This window comes from Rhinatrema bivittatum, chromosome 13, assembly GCF_901001135.1.
Source record: "Rhinatrema bivittatum chromosome 13, aRhiBiv1.1, whole genome shotgun sequence".
Classification (NCBI taxonomy): Eukaryota; Metazoa; Chordata; class Amphibia; order Gymnophiona; family Rhinatrematidae; genus Rhinatrema; species Rhinatrema bivittatum.
In genome coordinates this window covers 77,551,820-77,570,927 of record NC_042627.1, presented here as the reverse complement: position 1 = coordinate 77,570,927, position 19,108 = coordinate 77,551,820, and the positions used below count along the sequence as shown (strand labels likewise).

The window sequence follows — 19,108 nt, the reverse complement described above, 5'->3', positions numbered from 1 at the left end:
AGGGTGGCTATAATAATGTCTCTCTCACGCTGCAGTTCTACCAGGGCATTTGGCATAAAACACATTTGATTTTCTGTCTTCAGAGTTGCATGACTGCTGGTTGCTCAAAGGCATCAATAACTATAAATGGAGTCTCAGTCCACTATTCTCCCTGGGTACCTTGGCGCCTCCATGCAACTGAGTGAGCCACGCAAATGTCTTTTTCCCTTTCACCCAACAGCCACTGCATCAGGGAAAGCAGAAGTGTGCAAGTTACAATTACACGAGTCCACCACAAGCAAGGGTAATAAAAACCAACAGGCTAGTACTATAGCAAATATATTTATTGTAACAATATGAATGGAAGAAAACAAGTAAACAACCAGCACCAGGCCTCAACTTCTAAGGTCATACAACTCTGATGCAGAGCGAGTTGCAAGCACAGTATATAAACGTATTGTGTGGGTAGGGGGAAAGCCTGACAAGCAAAGGTTCCCAGGGTTCTGATAGGCACCGCCAAGAAGATTTGTCCACTCAACATTTAGCATCACAGAGCAGCAGGGAAGAGAAACAATGGAAACATTGCTGCCATTTTTGTCTTGACAACACACACACACACACACACACAGTTTTATTGATCTTGAGATCTTGGGCACAAAGCAAGTATTTGAGAAAGGAATGCCAGAAATGCCAGCGAATGTGTCCATTTTCGAGGTAGGTTGAGCCTGAGGCCTATAAAGGGAGTCAACAGTTGTGCCAATGCTGTGAATCTTGAGGTACAATTTAGCTCATGCACAGCCCACAGGGGATAGAAATGCCTATTCACCCCTGCTCTTTCCAGCTGATAATTTGACACGATCAATGAAAGGGGAGAGCAATAATAAATGGGACAGAACGAATCTTAAATTAACCAGCTTTCAATTTCTTTTTTAAAATTACAAATTATCCACAGCAAAATATCAAAGACTGAACAAAATACAGAATGCTACTGCTGATGGGCATGTTGAAAGAACTTACGAGTCAGAGGTCCTGCTGTTTCCATATGATATTCAAACTACAGTGAAACCTGCACGCATACTAAGACCACCCGGCTACTAAAACCCTAACTGATTAGCATATGTAGCGTACTGTGTGTGTGTGGGTGAAATATGTGTCACACCAGCTGTCCGTCAAAACAGATACTCTTTACCCAACCATGGTCTTAACTACTTCAAGAGGTCACACATGGTGACCAGAAGTCCCCAACTTTCACTGCCACGTTCTTTTCACGTCTAAGTGCCACTGATAGCATTCCATGGATTGGTATCAACTGGTTCCATACTATGTATATTTGTGCAAGTATGGATCAGGTAGATACCAGGAAATGCAATGGTGTCAGCCCAAATGGCTGGAAGCAAAATGCTTACAAGCAAGAGGATTCTAAGCCGGGCCCTGGAGTGCCCCCAACCAACATTCCAGCTGACCTATGCAGGAAACCCCAGACTCCTCTTTCTTGCCTGGTGCTGCTCCATCCATACTGTGATTTGAACGGCATGGGGGCCCTGTATCTCACGGGACCTTCTGGCCCCATGTGTGTCAAACCATGAAATGGCTGGAGCACCACCAGACAAGTAGAAGGGAATCAAAGATTCTCTGTACACACTTAAAGGAACACAGTCCCTCAAAAAACCGTGACAAATGTTCAAGAAATAGCTGCATGCCTGTGGCAAAGAACTGGGCTAATTTGCATAGTAGTGCTATAGAAACTGAAAAGCATCCTTGTTGAAGGGTACACAAGGACTGGTTTTACCAATCTATCAAGCTGGCATAAAACATTTCAAAAACCAACACTAGGAGATCAAATCCTTCGTTTTTCATAGGAGTATTACTACTTGCTATGGACCCGAGACAATCAAAATATGCCATTGTGTAGAATGCGTTTATGATGCTGAAAATCTCAACTGCGTAACAGGGCAGAACATTTAGTTTGAATCAGGAGTGTATTTATGACATGTCGCTCACTGTATACCATTTCTGCAGTTTCATCCAACATTCAGCTGCCCTGAATCAGAGAGTAAATTGTTGAGGCTAATTTGGAGAAGTCAGACCATTGCTCCAAAGACAAGTGACAATGAATGGAAGGCAAAAAAAAAAAAAGACAGAATCCTTTCCAAAACTAACCAGGCTGGTTTATACTCTGTAAATAGTTTACAAATATGGCAATTAAATAGTCTAAAAACACTTTTCTTACTCTGCTGTACATTTATAGCACAAATATTTACAAAAACTCAGGTTTCTGTCTTTGTGTGAGGGATGAGGTTACAGCTCCTTCATGACCTTGATACTCAACTGTTGATTCTTTGGCGTTTTTATTTATTTATTCTTTACATTACAGCATTCAAAGACCAGTTTAAGATATTTCCTGCTGCTGAATGGTCTGTGAAAAAGAGGTACAGAAAAATGAATTCAATTTGTTTTCCAGCTCCAAAGCAAAAGAATTAGGGCAGCAGGGAAATTTTCTCTGCGGATTCTGAAACAAGCATTTGGTGTGAAAAGGAGGAGAGGAAAGGAAACGCTGGCTTTACAAGATAACTTCCCTGAGCTCGCCCCGGCCAGCGCTCCAAAGCTTCACATAAATAACCCACCCAGTATCAATAGCAGTTTGGTTTTTTTCAGTTGTGTTCTGAAAATCTTTAACCTGATCTGCGGCGGCCATGTTGGCAACCGAATACAAAGTACATCACATACAAAGTTTTCTCAGTGGTCTTCCAAATAGCGAGCGATGCAACCCTTTGCAACAGCTTGCCAACATGGCTGCCCATAGTGTCGTAAGTGAACGAGCCGACCACTGCAAATAAGTAAAACCTTTGTAGGATGCGATACCTTTTATTGTACCAACACAAAATATGTCGTAGACTAGGGTCCCTTCTCTAGACTGACCAATATGGTCCCCAGAGTTCGTGTGCTACGTTTTTTTACATATTGGTCCAATAACAGGTATAGTTTTATCCAGGACCAATAAGCCTCCTAGAATCTTGCGTTAAAAACAAAGCAGAAAGGGTGAGGGTTTTTTTTCAGTTATACAGAGTAGGTTATTAAATACATCCCCCAGCTGCCCTGGAACCTACCCAACCTTGCTTGCTGCCGTGCGTCTCCATTTGTGGTTTCATAGAGTCTTCTTCCATTTGCACTTACTCGTTGCATCTTAGCAAATCAAGCATCATGGAAATTCTCTGGCCAAGGAAGAGGAGCAGCAGGGAACTACGTCCCTCGCTCAACTGGTAACTTTCTGCTGTCGAGCAACACCACTATCTTCCTCCTTCTTAGCCCAGGCTATTAAGCACATTTCTTGGAGAGCACCTGGCTCCAATATGTGATATTCCTGCCAACATGGGAATAGCTGCGAAACTTCCTAAAGAATCTGTAAAACCCACTTTGCTCTTGAGGCAGCACTGCAAAAAAAAAAAGTTGCTGAAAATGAACCAATTTTGCTCTTGATAAGCAACCATCTTATCAACAGACCCATTCAGTTTTAGCTCATTTTGACCTGCCTTTGGGCAAGTTTAGAAGGGAATACAAATATCATAATCCGCATTCATGCAGACTGTGACTGCACTACCTTCTACCACCCACGAAAGGGAAAAGTCCAATTTTTCTCTCTTTACGACCTGCTTTGTATCTTATCATGACCCAATTACTCTCTAACATCCTCTTTATGAAGAGAGTAATTGGGTCATGATAAGATACAAGAGTCTAGGACCTCTTAAGTCAGATGGAAAAATGATCTCAAGTTGATATCATCATTGCTGAGGCAATCACATGCTCAGAGCAGCTCTGAGCTCTTGAAAGACAAAGACGACATTTTTAGCAGCTTTAATGTAGGTTGAAAATGTTCCCTCTAAATGTACGTTACTAAAATAATAATCAGTTAATAAATAATGGAATTATACATTTGTTTCATTAAATAACATTGTCACAACCAGAGACAAAAGGGTTTTTTTTAAATTTTGCTGAATTACAGCTAAAAGACAACTTGGTTTGCCTTCATTTTGGCTCTTAGCATGGGACTGCCTGCATCCAGGCAAGCTGATAGAAAGTCAGATTTCTGGGATTAACCAGTAAGAGGTAAATGCAAATAACTATTAAAAACAAGATGAAGGAAGACCATTTAATATCAACTCAACCACTTCCTCCTAGGCTTTTGGGATGGGCTGGGGCAAAGCTCCTCGCACCTTCGTTTTGCATTTTCTTTTCTTCACCAGGCAGCTTCCTTCTCCATTTGAAATCTGCCTCGAACCCCCTTTACTGCTAATTATGGCAAGGATTGTAATGACAAGCTACAGTGATGTCCCCGTCTTAATGCCATGGCCTATGGGTCCCTTTGGAAATCACAAGCTCACTCTTGAATGACTGCAGGACTCCCTTTCAGAGGCTGTGAATGCACAAAAAACTGGAGTCGGATGCCAACTTGAGGTTCCTGCAAACCTTAACTGCTTATTAATGCCACCGAACGGGAAGGACACTCACAAAACAATCTCGAGCTGGAAGAGACCAGTCTCCATGAAACTTCTGGGAAACTTGACAACGTGTTTTTAGCTTAGGATGAATAAAGGTACATTTTGTGACACTGGCAAGTGGTTCGCCCATGTCTCCTCCTATAACCTTCAGTTTAAGCTTTCCTCACTTTAAGTTACTCGTTCTTAGGGAACAGTCACCTAACTCATTCAAATTTGTTGTCAAAGAAAGGGAAAGGAAGTTCAGCAAAGTTCAAAGTTATAGAAGGACACGAAGAAAGCGACAGTGCCAGCTTTACAAGACTTGAGCTGAAAGTGCATAATCAATGTCAAAAGCAAGTTCTCTTGGCAATGTCCAAAGGCAAGAGGGCTACTGCTTACAAAACATACATATACAATAATAATTAAGCTACTGGGCCTCATCCATTGATTAAACAGCACTGGATACAATGGTTAAGATCCGACTTGACTGCTATCTGAACACATTTCCCATAAGTAATAAAAGTTGATCCTTATTTTACTGAACTATGAAATGAGAATTCCAGGGAAAAATGTAATCCCCGAGATTGGGGGGGGGAAGGGGGGGGGGGGGTAGAAACCAAAATCTATACAGGGCGCACTATTTGCCCATGTTGCTTACATCTAGCTGGGGTCTTAGATAAAAGGCATCCCTCCTCCTGTGCACCTTCAAAGTACCCAAGTTTCTCCATGCAGAATGAGAAAAGGGAAGCATTGCAGGACCACCATTAGCTTTTAAGGCTCGGTTCTTCTTATTTCTGGGTCTCCTTCCTAGCTTCTGCCTTTCTTCTAGCTGAATGCTTACTCATGCATAAAAAGATGTGCGTCTTCCTCGGAGGTCACATCTTTCCGGATGACACTCTGTAGTTGTTTACAGTTACAGCAAAGGAGAAGGCGAAGAGGAGCTAGTACAGATTTCAAAATTCAAGCCATAAAAGGGACAGGGTCCATTCTGTTTGCTCTCCATGCTGCTAGACTGGTAGAAATGTGGCTTTAAGCAGCCCGTGATGAAATCAATAACTATGAAAGCCTGCGGCACACCAAGGACACTGTAGAGCAAAAGCCATATTCAATGAAATAGTCTTAAGCAGTAGAAGAGCTGTCTGTCCATAGCAGCAGAAAAACAATTTGACAAGGGAGGGAGGCAGATGAAGGCCTCGAGGGATTTCAGTTGTCCATCAAACCAAGAGAATTAAAGACAGCATAACTGGGAGGTTCTGCCAAGCATTATCAGGCTCTCATCCTCCCGAAAACTCTATCCTTGTATAAGAGGAAACAGTGGGGAAACACAGTGACAGAAATAGCCAAAATGTAGCCCATTTTAGTCAGAGGGATTTCAGGTTAAAAAAAAAAAAAAAAGCTACATTTTCCTGAGCCCATATTTCAGAAATAACTCAGTCTACAAAGAAAACTATCATCATGAGGTCCAGCTTGTTGAGTGGATCTAGAATAGTCCTTTATTGCACTGGTTCTCAACCCAGTCCTCAGGATACACCCAGCCAGTAGAATTTTAAGATATCCACTATGAATATGCATGAGATAGATCCATATACAATAGAGGCAGTGCAAGCAGATCTACCTCATGCATATTCATTGTCGAAATCCCGAAAACTAGACTGGCTGGGTGAGTCCCGAAGACTGGATTGAGAACTGCTTGTAGAGGGATTTACAGCAACCCTAAATTTTGGTAGCACTTTCAGTTATATATTTGTGCTTCCTCGATTACCACGTCCGTCATCTGTACTTGGTTACGAAAAAGCATCCAATGTCCATGTTCTTGAGTACTAATAGTGAGAATCAGTTCTCATGTTCCGCCTGTCTCTTCCCCTTCTCATGACAACCAACGGCCAACACGCCGCTCACATCAGGAGGAGGTTAATGGTTCATTGCCATTAAACTGCAAATGAGAAGTTAGTAAGGTATTTCTTTAAGAATTAAACTAAGAAGATTTGAACCAGAAGTTAAGGAACAAGCATTGACATATAACTCAAGCGCCTCATTTGTAGAATTTCACAAAGAATGACTTTTAGGAACACAGAGACCCTTTACAAAATAATGAACAATGAACATAATATTGCTTAAAGTGGTAAACACAAAAAAGTGTAGCAGAGGATGCAAAGGGAGGGAGAACAAATACAGAACCAAGGTTAGTGGGTTCCAAAAACAAAAAGGTTTTTTCCCCTTCCAAAAGTACCTAAAAAAAAAAAAAAGAAATTATGCCGAGACTTCCCTTCTCAGTGCAGAGTATTAATGCTGTTAAAAATGTCGTGACAGAACAGGACACAGCTTCCAGCCATTGGTCCCCATATAAGACAGACCCATCCCCAGATCTAATCTGGAAAACAAATGTCAGAAAGACAGCCAAAGAATTCTCAGTAATAAAGAAACGGGGTAACTGTATTCTTTTAACGTTTTGTATGGTAAACCCCCAGGATACCCTACTTACAATCCATGCCGCCAGCAGAGCTGCTTCGTTAGCTGCTTGGCCTTGCCCAGGAGAACCTATAATTTAGTTCCACTTCTCCATTACAAAAAAGAGAGTATTATTATATATTTTATAATGTACATACAGCCTGGACTTCACAAACCTGAACCAAGAAACCAAAAGTAAGACCCTTCTTCCATAAGGTATAAAAAACAAATGCAAAGAGCCCTAGGAAAATGAAGGAAGTGTCTATCTGCCTTCTGATTTCACTGCAAACCAGAACTTGCATAGGATATACTTGTGCAAGGCAAACGGCCTTCCGAATACCTGGAACGGAGTTCCTCATCTTGCTCAAAAATGTTTGTTTTTATAAAGCAGACGTCAGATATCATCAAATTTGTGTTTTAGGTAGTCTTTCATGACCTTGGCAATGGGCAGTTCATCAAGTAGCTTGAGATTCTGAAGGCCTACACAGCGGCGAATCTCAATCCGGCATAAGTCTTGCAAATTTCTGGGTTGCCCTGAAAAAAAGGAAGAAAATGTACATAAAAATGTGTTCTATAATCTTTACACTTTTCAAAGTCCACTTTGTACCCTCTATCACTGATCTCCCTTCCTCTCCAGACACCACGCCCATGTGGCAAAGGACTGGCCCGAGATCTTCCTCCTCCAAAGTGAACCCCTGAAGCTGCTCAATGGCTGGCAGGAGCCACCACTGCAACAGCGGCAACCTTCTCTCCCTACATCCGAGCATGCTACCCTTCATGGTATGGCCAGGCGCAACGGTCCCTGAGAGACGGAAGAGCCAAAGCCAGCGCTGTTCCCAGACTCCGTACTGGCCCCCAGATTTTCAAGCCATACCTAACCAAAGTTCATTTTAGGTTAGTTATTAACAACGGACAATACAGGAGAGACGTGCCTTAATAGCTAGCACTGATGTTATTTTGCTTTAAAATCTTGAACGTGTCAGAAACCAGCTTTAGCCTCTCAGAAACTGGTCTTAGAACAGAATGCGGATATACAGCAAATGCGCTATGCAGCGGAGAAGGGGCAAGAGCAGACACAGGAATACTTCAATGCAGCTCAACAAAAGCAGCTTTTTTACCCAGCAATTCCCTCCTGCTCTTTTCTGCTTCCACCAGGGCAGAGATCCCCCATTTAATATTCCCTCCCAGTCACTGCAAGAACAGTCCTTGGCTGGGAGCCATATTTCAGGGCTTTTTCTGGTACCCTGCAAAACTGCACTCCAAATCCTGCCACTAGGTGTCACCGTTGCACAATGATTAGGACTCCCTCCCCTACCAAGTCAGGAACCAAACAGAGATCCCTCTGCTTAGCAGAGCACAGCACTGCTGTTGGGCCAGGCTGACCAAAGCAGGTCTGATGATTATTTTAGTGGGCCGAGCACAAAGGATAAAATGATTTTGCTTGGGCTGAATGCTACTTTATTATGATTTGCTTGAGGAAAGAAAGGAGTAGGCACAACCTAAAAACAGGCAAAAGGAACAGATGATTGGTGCTTTCTAGTAATTAAACCCCTGACATTCTCCCACTGCTTCCTGAGCAAGATTAGAACCCTTTCTGGGAATGCATTAGCAATGGACATTTCCCGTGTTAACCATCAGTGACTTATACCAAGTGGCTTTGAGTGGCTTAGGGTCACGCTTTGTAGATTCCAGGGTTATTAATATATTTGTGATTTCTTAGGAATAGTGCTCAGTACACATTCATTCTTGGGTGCATGATGAGAGAAGCACACATGATGAGGCAATGTATATAAAGATTTTACTTTAAAAAAAAGATGAGACAAATAATTAAGTTCCTTACTAAATTAGCCACAGCTCTGATGGGTACGCTGGAAAGAAATCATGCACTCAAGAATGTGGAAGATTATCACTTGCCAACAGAGACCGGAGGAGCCTTTTATAGGAAATGATCTGAACACATTGTCTGTAAACAGGGTTCTCCGTACACAATGCATGGGTGACGCTATCCAACGACCTTAACAGAGTCTGCAATCTGTAATCCAGCCAGCATAAAAAACAGTGCACTATAAAGGCTATTAGCCAATTAACTTGGCAACTGATCACAACAGCTTGGGAAGGGCAAAAGAATGAAAATGGCAAAGCTTGACAGAGGTTTATGCCACAACTCTCATACAGTCCAAGGAGAGAGGAGCCCGGATGTGGTCTTGGAAAGAATGGAAGTAGCACAATAGCTTGATGAGTTTGTAGTACGATTCTATCATGAAAAAACGGACCATATGGTTAATATGAAACCAGAACCTGCCAAAGTGATGGCCACGACAAATTAACCAAACTCGAGATGTTCAAAAGAAGGTTTAACGAGTTGAGCTAGGACTACACTGAGGTCCCAAGGCATTGGAGGTTTGCAATACCCAGACTTTTCATGAACTTTGACACCAAAGGACGTAGAGATAGAGCCCCTTGCAACCCAATGAACTTTGATCAAAGAGGTGCTAAGGACTGACCAAGAATAGTTATTGAAGCAAGTCCCTTGGGCCACATGAGAAGGGATCCTGCTGGCTAGTCCCACACCTTCCATTGGAAACCATAGGATCTTTTGGCTGGAGGGTTCCTGATGGAAAGCAGTGCATCCGCCACCTCTCTGGGAAGGAATACAGAGGTGTCTGACACTTTTGCATCATACTTGGTTTCTAAAGTTGTGAGCATATGTGCCAATTTTCCAGATGTCAATACACTAATCTGTTAACATCCTGCAGATGGGATGAGATGGGAACATTTTGACAGTATCTCAAATGGAAATTCTTCAGATCATCATCAAGTTGAACTCTTCAGCATGCCCTCTAAATACCAGTTCAATCACTCTATTCAAATTGGTTTGTCATGACATTGTGGAACTTACTATTTTAATCAATCTGTCCCTCAGTTCTGGTGAGTTACCAATCTCCCTTACAAGGGCATCTGTTCGCCCAATCCTTAAAAAAAAAAAAACCAAACACATTAGCAGATTCTTCCCTACTGGCAAACTATCATTCCAAAGTGTCCTTGCCATTCCTTGCAAAAAGAAAATTGAGAATGCTGTACTGTATCATTGACGACCATTCCAATCTTGACCAATATTAAATTTGATTTCCACAAATATCACAGCACAGTAAAACGTGGGTTCAGGTCGGCTCATATTACTTAGAAACATAGATATATGCTGGATATGCATTGAAAGTGAAGTATCAGACTTATTTGGTTTGGGGGAGTAACCGCCACAATAAGCAAGCTACTCCCATGCTTATTTGTTTACCCAGACTATGTAATTCAGTCCTTGTTGGTAGTTGTCTGAATATAAATCCTCTTTTCCTCTTTCCCCCTTGCCGTTGAAGCAGAGAGCTATGCTGAATATGCATTGAAAGTGAAGTATCAGACTTATTTGGTTTGGGGTAGTAACTGCCGCAACAAGCAAGCTGCTCCCCCGCTTTTTGTGAATGCAAATCCTTTTTTCCCACATTTCCTCTTGCCATTGAAGCATAGAGTAATGTTGGAGTCACGTTAACAGCGAGTTTGTTTATTGAATAAGGGTATTTATCTCCAGGTAGTAGCTGTCATTCCCGCAAGCCACCCCCCATGCCTCTTCTCTTCATTCACATCTTCTAGACTTTATGGATCCACAGTATTTATCCCATGCCCCTTTGAAATCCTTCATAGTTTTGGTCTTCACCACTTCCTCTGGAAGGGCATTCCAGGCGTCCACCACCCTCTCCGTGAAGAAATACTTCCTGACATTGGTTCTGAATCTTCCTCCCTGGAGTTTCAAATCGTGACCCCTGGTTCTGCTGATTTTTTTCCAACGGAAAAGGTTTGTCACTGTCTTTAGATCATTAAAACCTTTCAAGTATCTGAAAGTCTGAATCATATCACCCCTGCTCCTCCTTTCCTCCAGGGTGTACATATTTAGATTCTTCAATCTCTCTCCTCATAAGTCATTCGATGAAGACTCTCCACCTTTTTGGTCGCCCTTCTCTGGATCGCCTCCATCCTGTCTCTGTCCCTTCGGAGATATGGTCTCCAGAATTGAGCACAGTACTCCATGTCAGGCCTCACCAAGGACCTGTACAAGGGGATAATCACTTCCCTTTTCTTACTCGATATTCCTCTCTCTATGCAGCCCAGCATTCTTCTGGCTTTAGCTATTGCCTTGTCGCATTGTTTCGCTGACTTCAGATCATTAGACACTTATCACCCCAAGGTGTCTCTCCTGCTCCGTGCACATCATCCCTTCACCCCCCATCAAATACAGTTCTTTCGGATTTCCATATCCCATATGCACGACTCTGCGCACTTCTTGGCATTTAATCTCAGCTGCCATATCTTCGACCATTCTTCTAGCTTCCTTAAACCAGTCTCATTCTCTCCACTCCTTCCGGCGTGTCCACTTTGTTGCAGATCTTAGTGTCTGATATACATCCTCTGCATTTGACACCATAAATCATGATGTTCTCTCTTGATTATCCAACCTAGGAATAAGTGGTTCGGTTTCCATACAGTTTAAATCTAACCTGTCTAATCGTGCACAAGAAGTCATTTAAAACTGAAAGCCAGGAGGAGGATTCTAAGTTAACAGGGTTCAGCACTTTTGGTGGCCTTATTTAATATAGTATATATTTGACATCTTTATGTTATCTGCTTGCTAGCCTTGGGGTGCATTTTCAACTGTATGCAGATGACATATAGTTCTTTTTTTCCTATTAAAAGCATCTTGGATGATGATGGAACATTAGATCAGGTGGCCCTGCAAAGGCTGTGTGTTACATCCACTCTATCTTTGGAAATGGGGGATGATCTCGAAGTGGCTGCGCTTAATGTGGATGGGATACACTCTCCTGTAAAAAGAACTAAATTGCTTACTATGGTGAAGAGGGATAAAGTACGAATAGCCTATCTATAAGAAACCCATCTTACTGATGTGAAACATGCCAAATTCAAGAGAGATTGGATGGGCTCCTGTTATGTCTCATTCTCAGACAGGGCGCCGGCTACTCTCCTTCACAAAGATTTGCAATTTGTTTTTGAGAAAAACATAAAAGACAAAAAAGACAGATATGTTTTCTTACTAGGCAGCTTATACAGTGTGAATATAATTTTGGTAATGTTTATGCCACAAATACATATTCCTCTGAATTTCTCTCTCCATTGATCACTCTTGTTCTTCAATATCCCAAATGTACTCTAGTACTAGGGGGTGATTTTAATTTGGTAGAAAATGGTGAGGAAGACTGCAAGTCAGCCAAGCAGCCCAGGGTTCAGGGGGATTAACTTGTTGGTTCACAAATTGGGGGGAATTGACCTTTGGAGAACATTACACCCAGGTAAGTGGGAATTTACTTTACTCTACAATTGATTATATGTTAATAGATGAGAAACTATTCCCATTGGTGAGGGGTGGTTACGCAGGTACTGCCACAGTCTCAGTCTATGCTCCAGTAGCCGTTCTTCTGAGAAACACTAAATTCCCTATGGCAAATGAACCCAGCACTAGTAAAGGATAAGGAGTTTTGTGAACGGAAGGAATGCTTTAATTTCAGTGATATATCGGAAGTTACTCCCACAATTTTATGGGAAGTGGGGAAAACATTGCCATGTGTAGTCAAGAAGAGGTGACAACAAGATTAACCTAAGGATTTCTGCAAGAACAAAAGAGGACACACACTGGAAGGCTACATGTCGGAAGGACATGGGAAAATGATGGCTGCTGCTTCAGCTTAAATGCCTTAAAGCTAGTTGCTCCCTGAATTTTTTCAGATTTCAATTTTATAAATATGGTAATAAGGCGGGGAGGATGATGGTGCACTTGATTAAAGGAACACAACAGAAAACAGGTATAAGAGATCACACTGGATTATCTCTCACCAATTCCGAGAAGATATTGGAGATTTTTTGGTCCTATTATCAAAAACTGTATAGTGCAGGTCTATATAATCAGGCGGAGAGGGATACATTTTTTCAAGGGATTCAGCTACCTACTGTCAATCAGGAGCAATTAGCAGAGTTAAATATGCCCATTTCCGACACAGAAATCTTAAGGGCAAATACTCGCCTCAAGGGAGGTAAGGCGCCAGGAGCTAATGGTTTTGGTCCAAAATTTTATAAAATTCTTAAGTTCCAGTTATTAACACCCTTCCAGCGTATATATAATTATGCCCTTCAACATGGTTTTGCTCCCTCCTCTATGAATCATGCTGTCAAACTAGTTTTACCAAAAAAAGGGAGAGATCTGGGAAGTCCTGAATTCTAGCACCCCCAAAATGCTGGCCAGTGACCAGGCTGGGGTCAGTGGTCTCCACAGACGGGATTTGTACCTGGCAGATATGGGGTTAGTAATATCCGAAAAGCATTGGCCATACTGGGAAGCAAAGGACGTGTTATAAATCCGGTACGATTTTCAGTCTGGATGCAGAAAAAGCTTTTGATAAGATCAACTGGCAGTTTGTGCTCTGGGTGTTGGCTAAATATGGCATTGAGGGCCCCTTTTTAAATTGGGTCCATAAGGAGTCCATACTAGCCACTGGTACTTTATCCCAAGAGTTTGCACTGGAAGATAGGACGAGTCAGGGATGTCCTTTGTCCCCTCTATTTTTTGTATTAACATTAGATCCTCTGGTTCCTGGTATTCGGCAAGCAGCAGATTTCGCAGGGATTACGATAGGTGGCAAGGAACTGAAACTGTGTCTTTTTGCAGATGATATCCTACTTTTTATGGGTAATGCTATGCAAGCCATGGACTCTATGGGCTGCTTCTCTGCCTTTAAATCTTTTGCAGGACTTACTCTAAAAACTTTGATAAATCAAAGGCTATGCCTTTAAATTCAGAGCGGATAGAAAGCTGGCAGGGCCCCTTTCCTTTTAAATGAAATGCTCAAAAAATGAAATATCTGGGAGTTTGAATTCCTCAGGACTTAATGTCCCTATACGAGTCCAACTTTAGGGATTTATTGCATGAGTTTGCTCATCAACTAAAAACATGGAAAGATCAGCCGATTTCCCTCTTTGGTAGGAATGTTCTTTTTAAAATGATTATGCTCCCTAAATTGTTATACCACATGCAAATACTTCCCTGCTGGCTGATTTGCATTTTTTAAATCTATGTTTATACTTTTTTTTTTATGGCAAGACAGACAACCGAAAATGAGTTAAGAAACTGACAGAATAAGGATATTCTTATAATTTGGCATGTCAAACCAGGTGTATTGGAGAATTTCTCATGGGCAAATATACATACGATGAATGACGGATAATTTCCCCTTTTAATGGTAGGGACACTTGCACTAAATTCTGCATATACGAGATAATTTCCTGCCAAAAAGTAGAAGTCTGAGGACAGGCAAGAAAGAGAGAGAGATAAAAGAGCCCACTTCCAATTTGCAATGCCCATTTTATATAATCGCACTATCTGTCTGGGAGTGACAATTTTATACTGCTTTTTTTTTAATAGTTTATGGAAAACAGGAAGTTTTATGTATGTCCTCAAATAACATGAAGTCCTTGACACTGTAGGATTTCCAAGTATCCTTCTTCCAGTTCTCTACCAATCCGCCCCTAAAAGATGAACCTCAACATTATTTTTACAGGATCTGTACCAATACGATATAGAGTTCTTCCTAATGCTATCCATCCCATCTCAGCTGTCGGATGTATATCAAATTGAGGAGACGATTTGGAGATGTTTAGTGACTGAAAATGTCTCATTTGTAGAAATTCATAAAAATGCTTACTAGAGATAGGGAATACACTCCGAAGTTGCTGAAAGCTCATGACACAGCACTGATCTTCATCTATCATCCGTCTAATACTAAAGAGGCCCCAAGCCTTCCAATCTCCATTCCAGGTATAAAATGGATATTACTCTGTAAAGGCAAAAAGGATTGGAAACAAGGCTAGCATCCCCAATTACCTCCGCATATCTCCCCAAGAGGCCAGCAATGGCTTTATCAATATATTCTCCCTCACTCCACCAAATGAATAAGCCCCAAAGGAGAGTGAGGGTTGAACAAATCCTGTACTCTGGTCGGGAGGGAAGCTGAAAGACTGAGGACTTTGTTTCCTTGGCTGTCGAAGGGTCAATGTTGTTCTATTGCTGTGGCTCTCTTGGTGGTGGTGGTGGTGGTGGTGTCGCTGCATCCTGAAGGAGTGGATCTCAGAAGACTCTGAGCAAACGCCTGTTATCATGCAGATGGAAAGATACGATGTATGTTCCCTTACACAAACCGTGTAAGTGATATGGGATCTCAACTCAACGAGTTGGGCTATTCTCCAATATGGAAGATAGCAAAGAATAACAATCTCCGGACTGGACTGGGATACTGAGGGGGGTAGGTTAGTGGTATGAATGTATGTGCAAGGGTATGAAAGAGAAGAGAATTACTACAGTGGAGGGGAAATTCTGCTTCTGTGGGGTAAGATTAGGGGAGGAATATAAAAAAAGTCTTTGGTAAGATGGGAATATTTGGTATCTGATGTTTGAATGTTTTGTAGTTGCTGTTATTGTACGTTTCAGATGTAATGCAGATGAGTTTCTTTTATGGCTTGGATTGTGTATTCCTGGTCTTACGCAATAAAAATGATTTCGGGGGAAAAAATCATCATTTTGGGCTCTCACTGAACAGTTTACATCACGTGTTTCTTCACAATTCACAGTTGGTTACGTCAGATTACATTCTCTCTCAATATTAGCAAATCTGAAATAATCACTCTCACTTGCTTCCCTTCTGATAATCTATCCACCTTGGTCATTGATGGCCATCACATTCAGATTTCCAAAACGTTCATAGTCTTGGTAATTTTAGATCCTTCACTGTCCTTGCAAACTCAAATTTATTCGGTAGTTAGGACATCTTTTGCCAAACTCTGGTTATTGCACTATTTAAGACCTGATCCAGCTGATTGCTGCACCATCCTCCAGTCATTCATTTTTTTCTGGTTTACATTACTGCGATTCCCTTTACATAGGCCTCCCTGCAAACGCTCTATGCCATACTCACATCACCCAGAGTGCAGCTGCGTGGTTATTAACTGGGGCTCTAAGGGGTGATCATATTATCCCAGTTTTGTTAATGCTGCACTGGCTACTGATTTATTGGTGAATTGAATACAAATTAGCCATCATTATCCACAACTTATTCAATAACTTGGCCTCTCACTGGATTATCTCCACCCTTAAAATTTGCATTCCATTACACACCTTCAAATTGTTTCATCTGGGCCTGCTGCATGTCCCTTCTCCCATAAAACAAGGGAAAGGGCTTTTTCTAGACTAGAGCCAGTCCCTCACTGTGGAACTCTATTCAACAGTAAGGATCCTAAAATGTTTAAGAAAGCATTTAAACCCAATCCTTTTTTAAATGGCCTTCAGTAATCCAACTTCAGGATCCTATTACTCACGTCTTTACAGCACTTTGACTCCTGCTTGTGAGTGACTCTATACCTTCAGCAGCGGATTTATTTGGCTGTCTAGGGTTTATTTTGTTTCTATTAATGCATGTAATATTGTATCCCATATTGAACTGTGGAGGAATGGGTAATATAGATTTTAAATAAAACTCAATCCCTCTATACCATAAGGGCCAGCAATGGTTGGCTTAGATGTCGAGAACTCAAGTGCACAAACAAAGGCAGGTTTTCCTATGGCATCCTCTCTCTTTAAAGGCACAGACTTCCCATTCCCATTGTTTTAAACGGACATCACACTTATAGAAAGAGGCCCAAATACTATTCAGCAAAACAAGACCAACCAGAAATCCTCGCAACACCACAAGAGATTTTTGTACCAGTTCAATTGCCAAAATCCAAACAGAATTACTAACCATGCCGAATTAGAAGCCAAAACTCATCTACAGACTGCAACACTAGAACTGCGTTTTCCAGCCCTTATTACTGGACAGTGGAAATTTGCATAGGACTGCGAATGGTCCAACAGAACAGTTGCAAGAAGCTGGACTTTGAGAGGTTTTAGAAAGAATGAACAGATTCTGAAACATGCCCTTGTCTAAGATCTGTAACTGAATTTGTGATCCATTCGGACAAAAATCACAGCACGGAAAAATACAATTACCCGCCATGTGAACTATCCGCCATTATCAAATGGAGAAATGTTACTTTTATAAACCAATGTAATCTTCAATGTGAAAGACTGTATATAAAATATCAACCTAATCCTCAGACAGAAAATCCAGCACTGGCTGCACTCAGGAGGGAAGAGTGACCATCAGTCGTTGGATTCAGGAAGTTCTCACTGATCGCTCACTAAGCTCCAACTATGAATTGAGAATATTTCATTGTGGTTTTATTTGGCCATATGATCACAATTAGTCAAAGCAGTGGTCAATCCAAAAAAAAATATTCCAGGCCCATCAAAGGACTATCAGAAGCAATCTTTGAAAATCAGCGGTATAAAGGAGGAAAAACCCCCCCAAAAAACAGCAATGCCTCATTTGTTAAATTTTATCAGGATTTGCCCCCAGTTCCAACCTCTGTCAGGTCAGAAGCACCTGCAGAAGTGACTTGCGATCTCTTGCATTTAAACATTCATTTATTAGAATCTGTGTAGCCTTGTGATACCTCAGCAACCCATTTCCATATCATTTAATTTATAAATGCTGGAAAGCTGAGATTCATTGCTTTGCAATGACACAAATTGTTTGTTTGGATGGTAACAGAGTCCAACGTAATCAGCACTTAAGAGACTGTCACACATTCAAAGCATGCAGGCAGTGAAACAGAACCAGGTCAGTCTGGCAGTGCTGTACCATAAGACAAAGGTCGTCACTATTCAATGTTTGAGGGATGTGCGGTAGGCATCGGTAGAAAGGCCTTTAAAAATATAATTTTCTGGGAATTTACAGATAGAGAAACAAAATTAGTGAACATTAGTTTTGCTCATGTCTCCCAATATAAAAAGCAACGGAATGAACTGCATTTTTAAATAGAAAATATCCTGGCCCTATATTATTTTCAGCTTAATGCAGGACTCAGCAGAGTATTTTATTACTTATTTAATTGACAGATGCAAATGCCAAAAATTCAATACAGCTCATCTTGGGAAAGATCTGATCAAGGCTTCTGGACTGCCTACATCCTAAAAATGTGGAAAATGTTGGTAAGTGCTCGACGGTCTTTAAGACCTACTAGTTAATACAGGATAAACGTTCCCTGGTTAACAGATAACAATAAATGTTCACTCAAGCACACGACGGGCTTGGCATTTAATACCCAATTTTAATATCGACAATAATTGAGCTGAAACCGGATCCTGCTCAAGTTGTGCCTGCTGTTACCAAAAAGCCTTAGTACAATATTCCTTGTATAAGTTCTTTTGATTTTCTTTTTTTCCCACAAAGATATGTCAGAGAACAGAGTATGAATTAAGTGAATTTAATCACACTTGGGGCATGGAGCTCTGCACCATCTCTAACCATTTTTTTCTGGACCCTATATTATCTTTCCATTATTATTTCCAACTATGTCAATCTTTGATTGAATCGAAAAAAGGAGCATCAAGTATTTTACAGTACGTGTGTAGGCGTACATTAAAAAATACAATGTTAAACCTTAAAAATGAAGTTGTAGCTTGTACCAAAGCAACCAAAGAATTTCAACTCTGGTCTCGTCATCTGTTCTGGGCAATTCTCCTCTCTCCACCCTATTATATACTGTTGGCTAAATAATTTCCTTAAAAACCAGAAATGAGCCTCTGTGCTCTCTTTTTGATCTTTTAAATGAAAATATCTGTGAAAGGTAAGCAGGCAGGGAAAAGGAACGAATCAGCATTTTAGCTAGATAGAAAGATTGCTACGTATCTATCAATTTCATTCAACTCAGGAACATTTTCATTTAGAAGGATGGGACAAGAAGAGACAGCAGAAAAGGGGCGAAAGCACAGCACAAAGGAGCGTTATGTATCCCGAGAGTCAATAGGACAGATGGAGATTGGAGCGCTTCGCCACCAAGTATGCGGCATGAACCATTCTTGAATCTCTTCTGTTTTCTGACTTTGGTTTAACCTTGTTTTCCCAGTTTTAAAACTGCAAACTCAAAGAGCTTTTCTCCTGCGCCTCTCGCAGTCTGCTCATCGCTTCTAAACACTGCTGCCTGAAGGTTGAAGGGCAGCCCTGTGCCCTCAGCCCGATTCTGCAGCATTCGAGAGATTAAATCAGATTCTGGTCTGT

The 19,108-nt window shown here is 41.3% G+C and overlaps 1 protein-coding gene across 1 annotated transcript in view; it reads right to left on the bottom strand.

The window, feature by feature from the left end:
* Positions 1-305: 305 nt before the first annotated feature.
* Positions 306-19,108, bottom strand: part of ASB7 (ankyrin repeat and SOCS box containing 7) — a 45,404-nt gene continuing 26,601 nt past the window's right edge. The window contains exon 5 of the mRNA XM_029575059.1: positions 306-7,436. Coding sequence (XP_029430919.1) covers positions 7,297-7,436 — 140 coding nt within the window. The 3' untranslated portion in view covers positions 306-7,296. The remainder of the gene's footprint in view (positions 7,437-19,108) is intronic.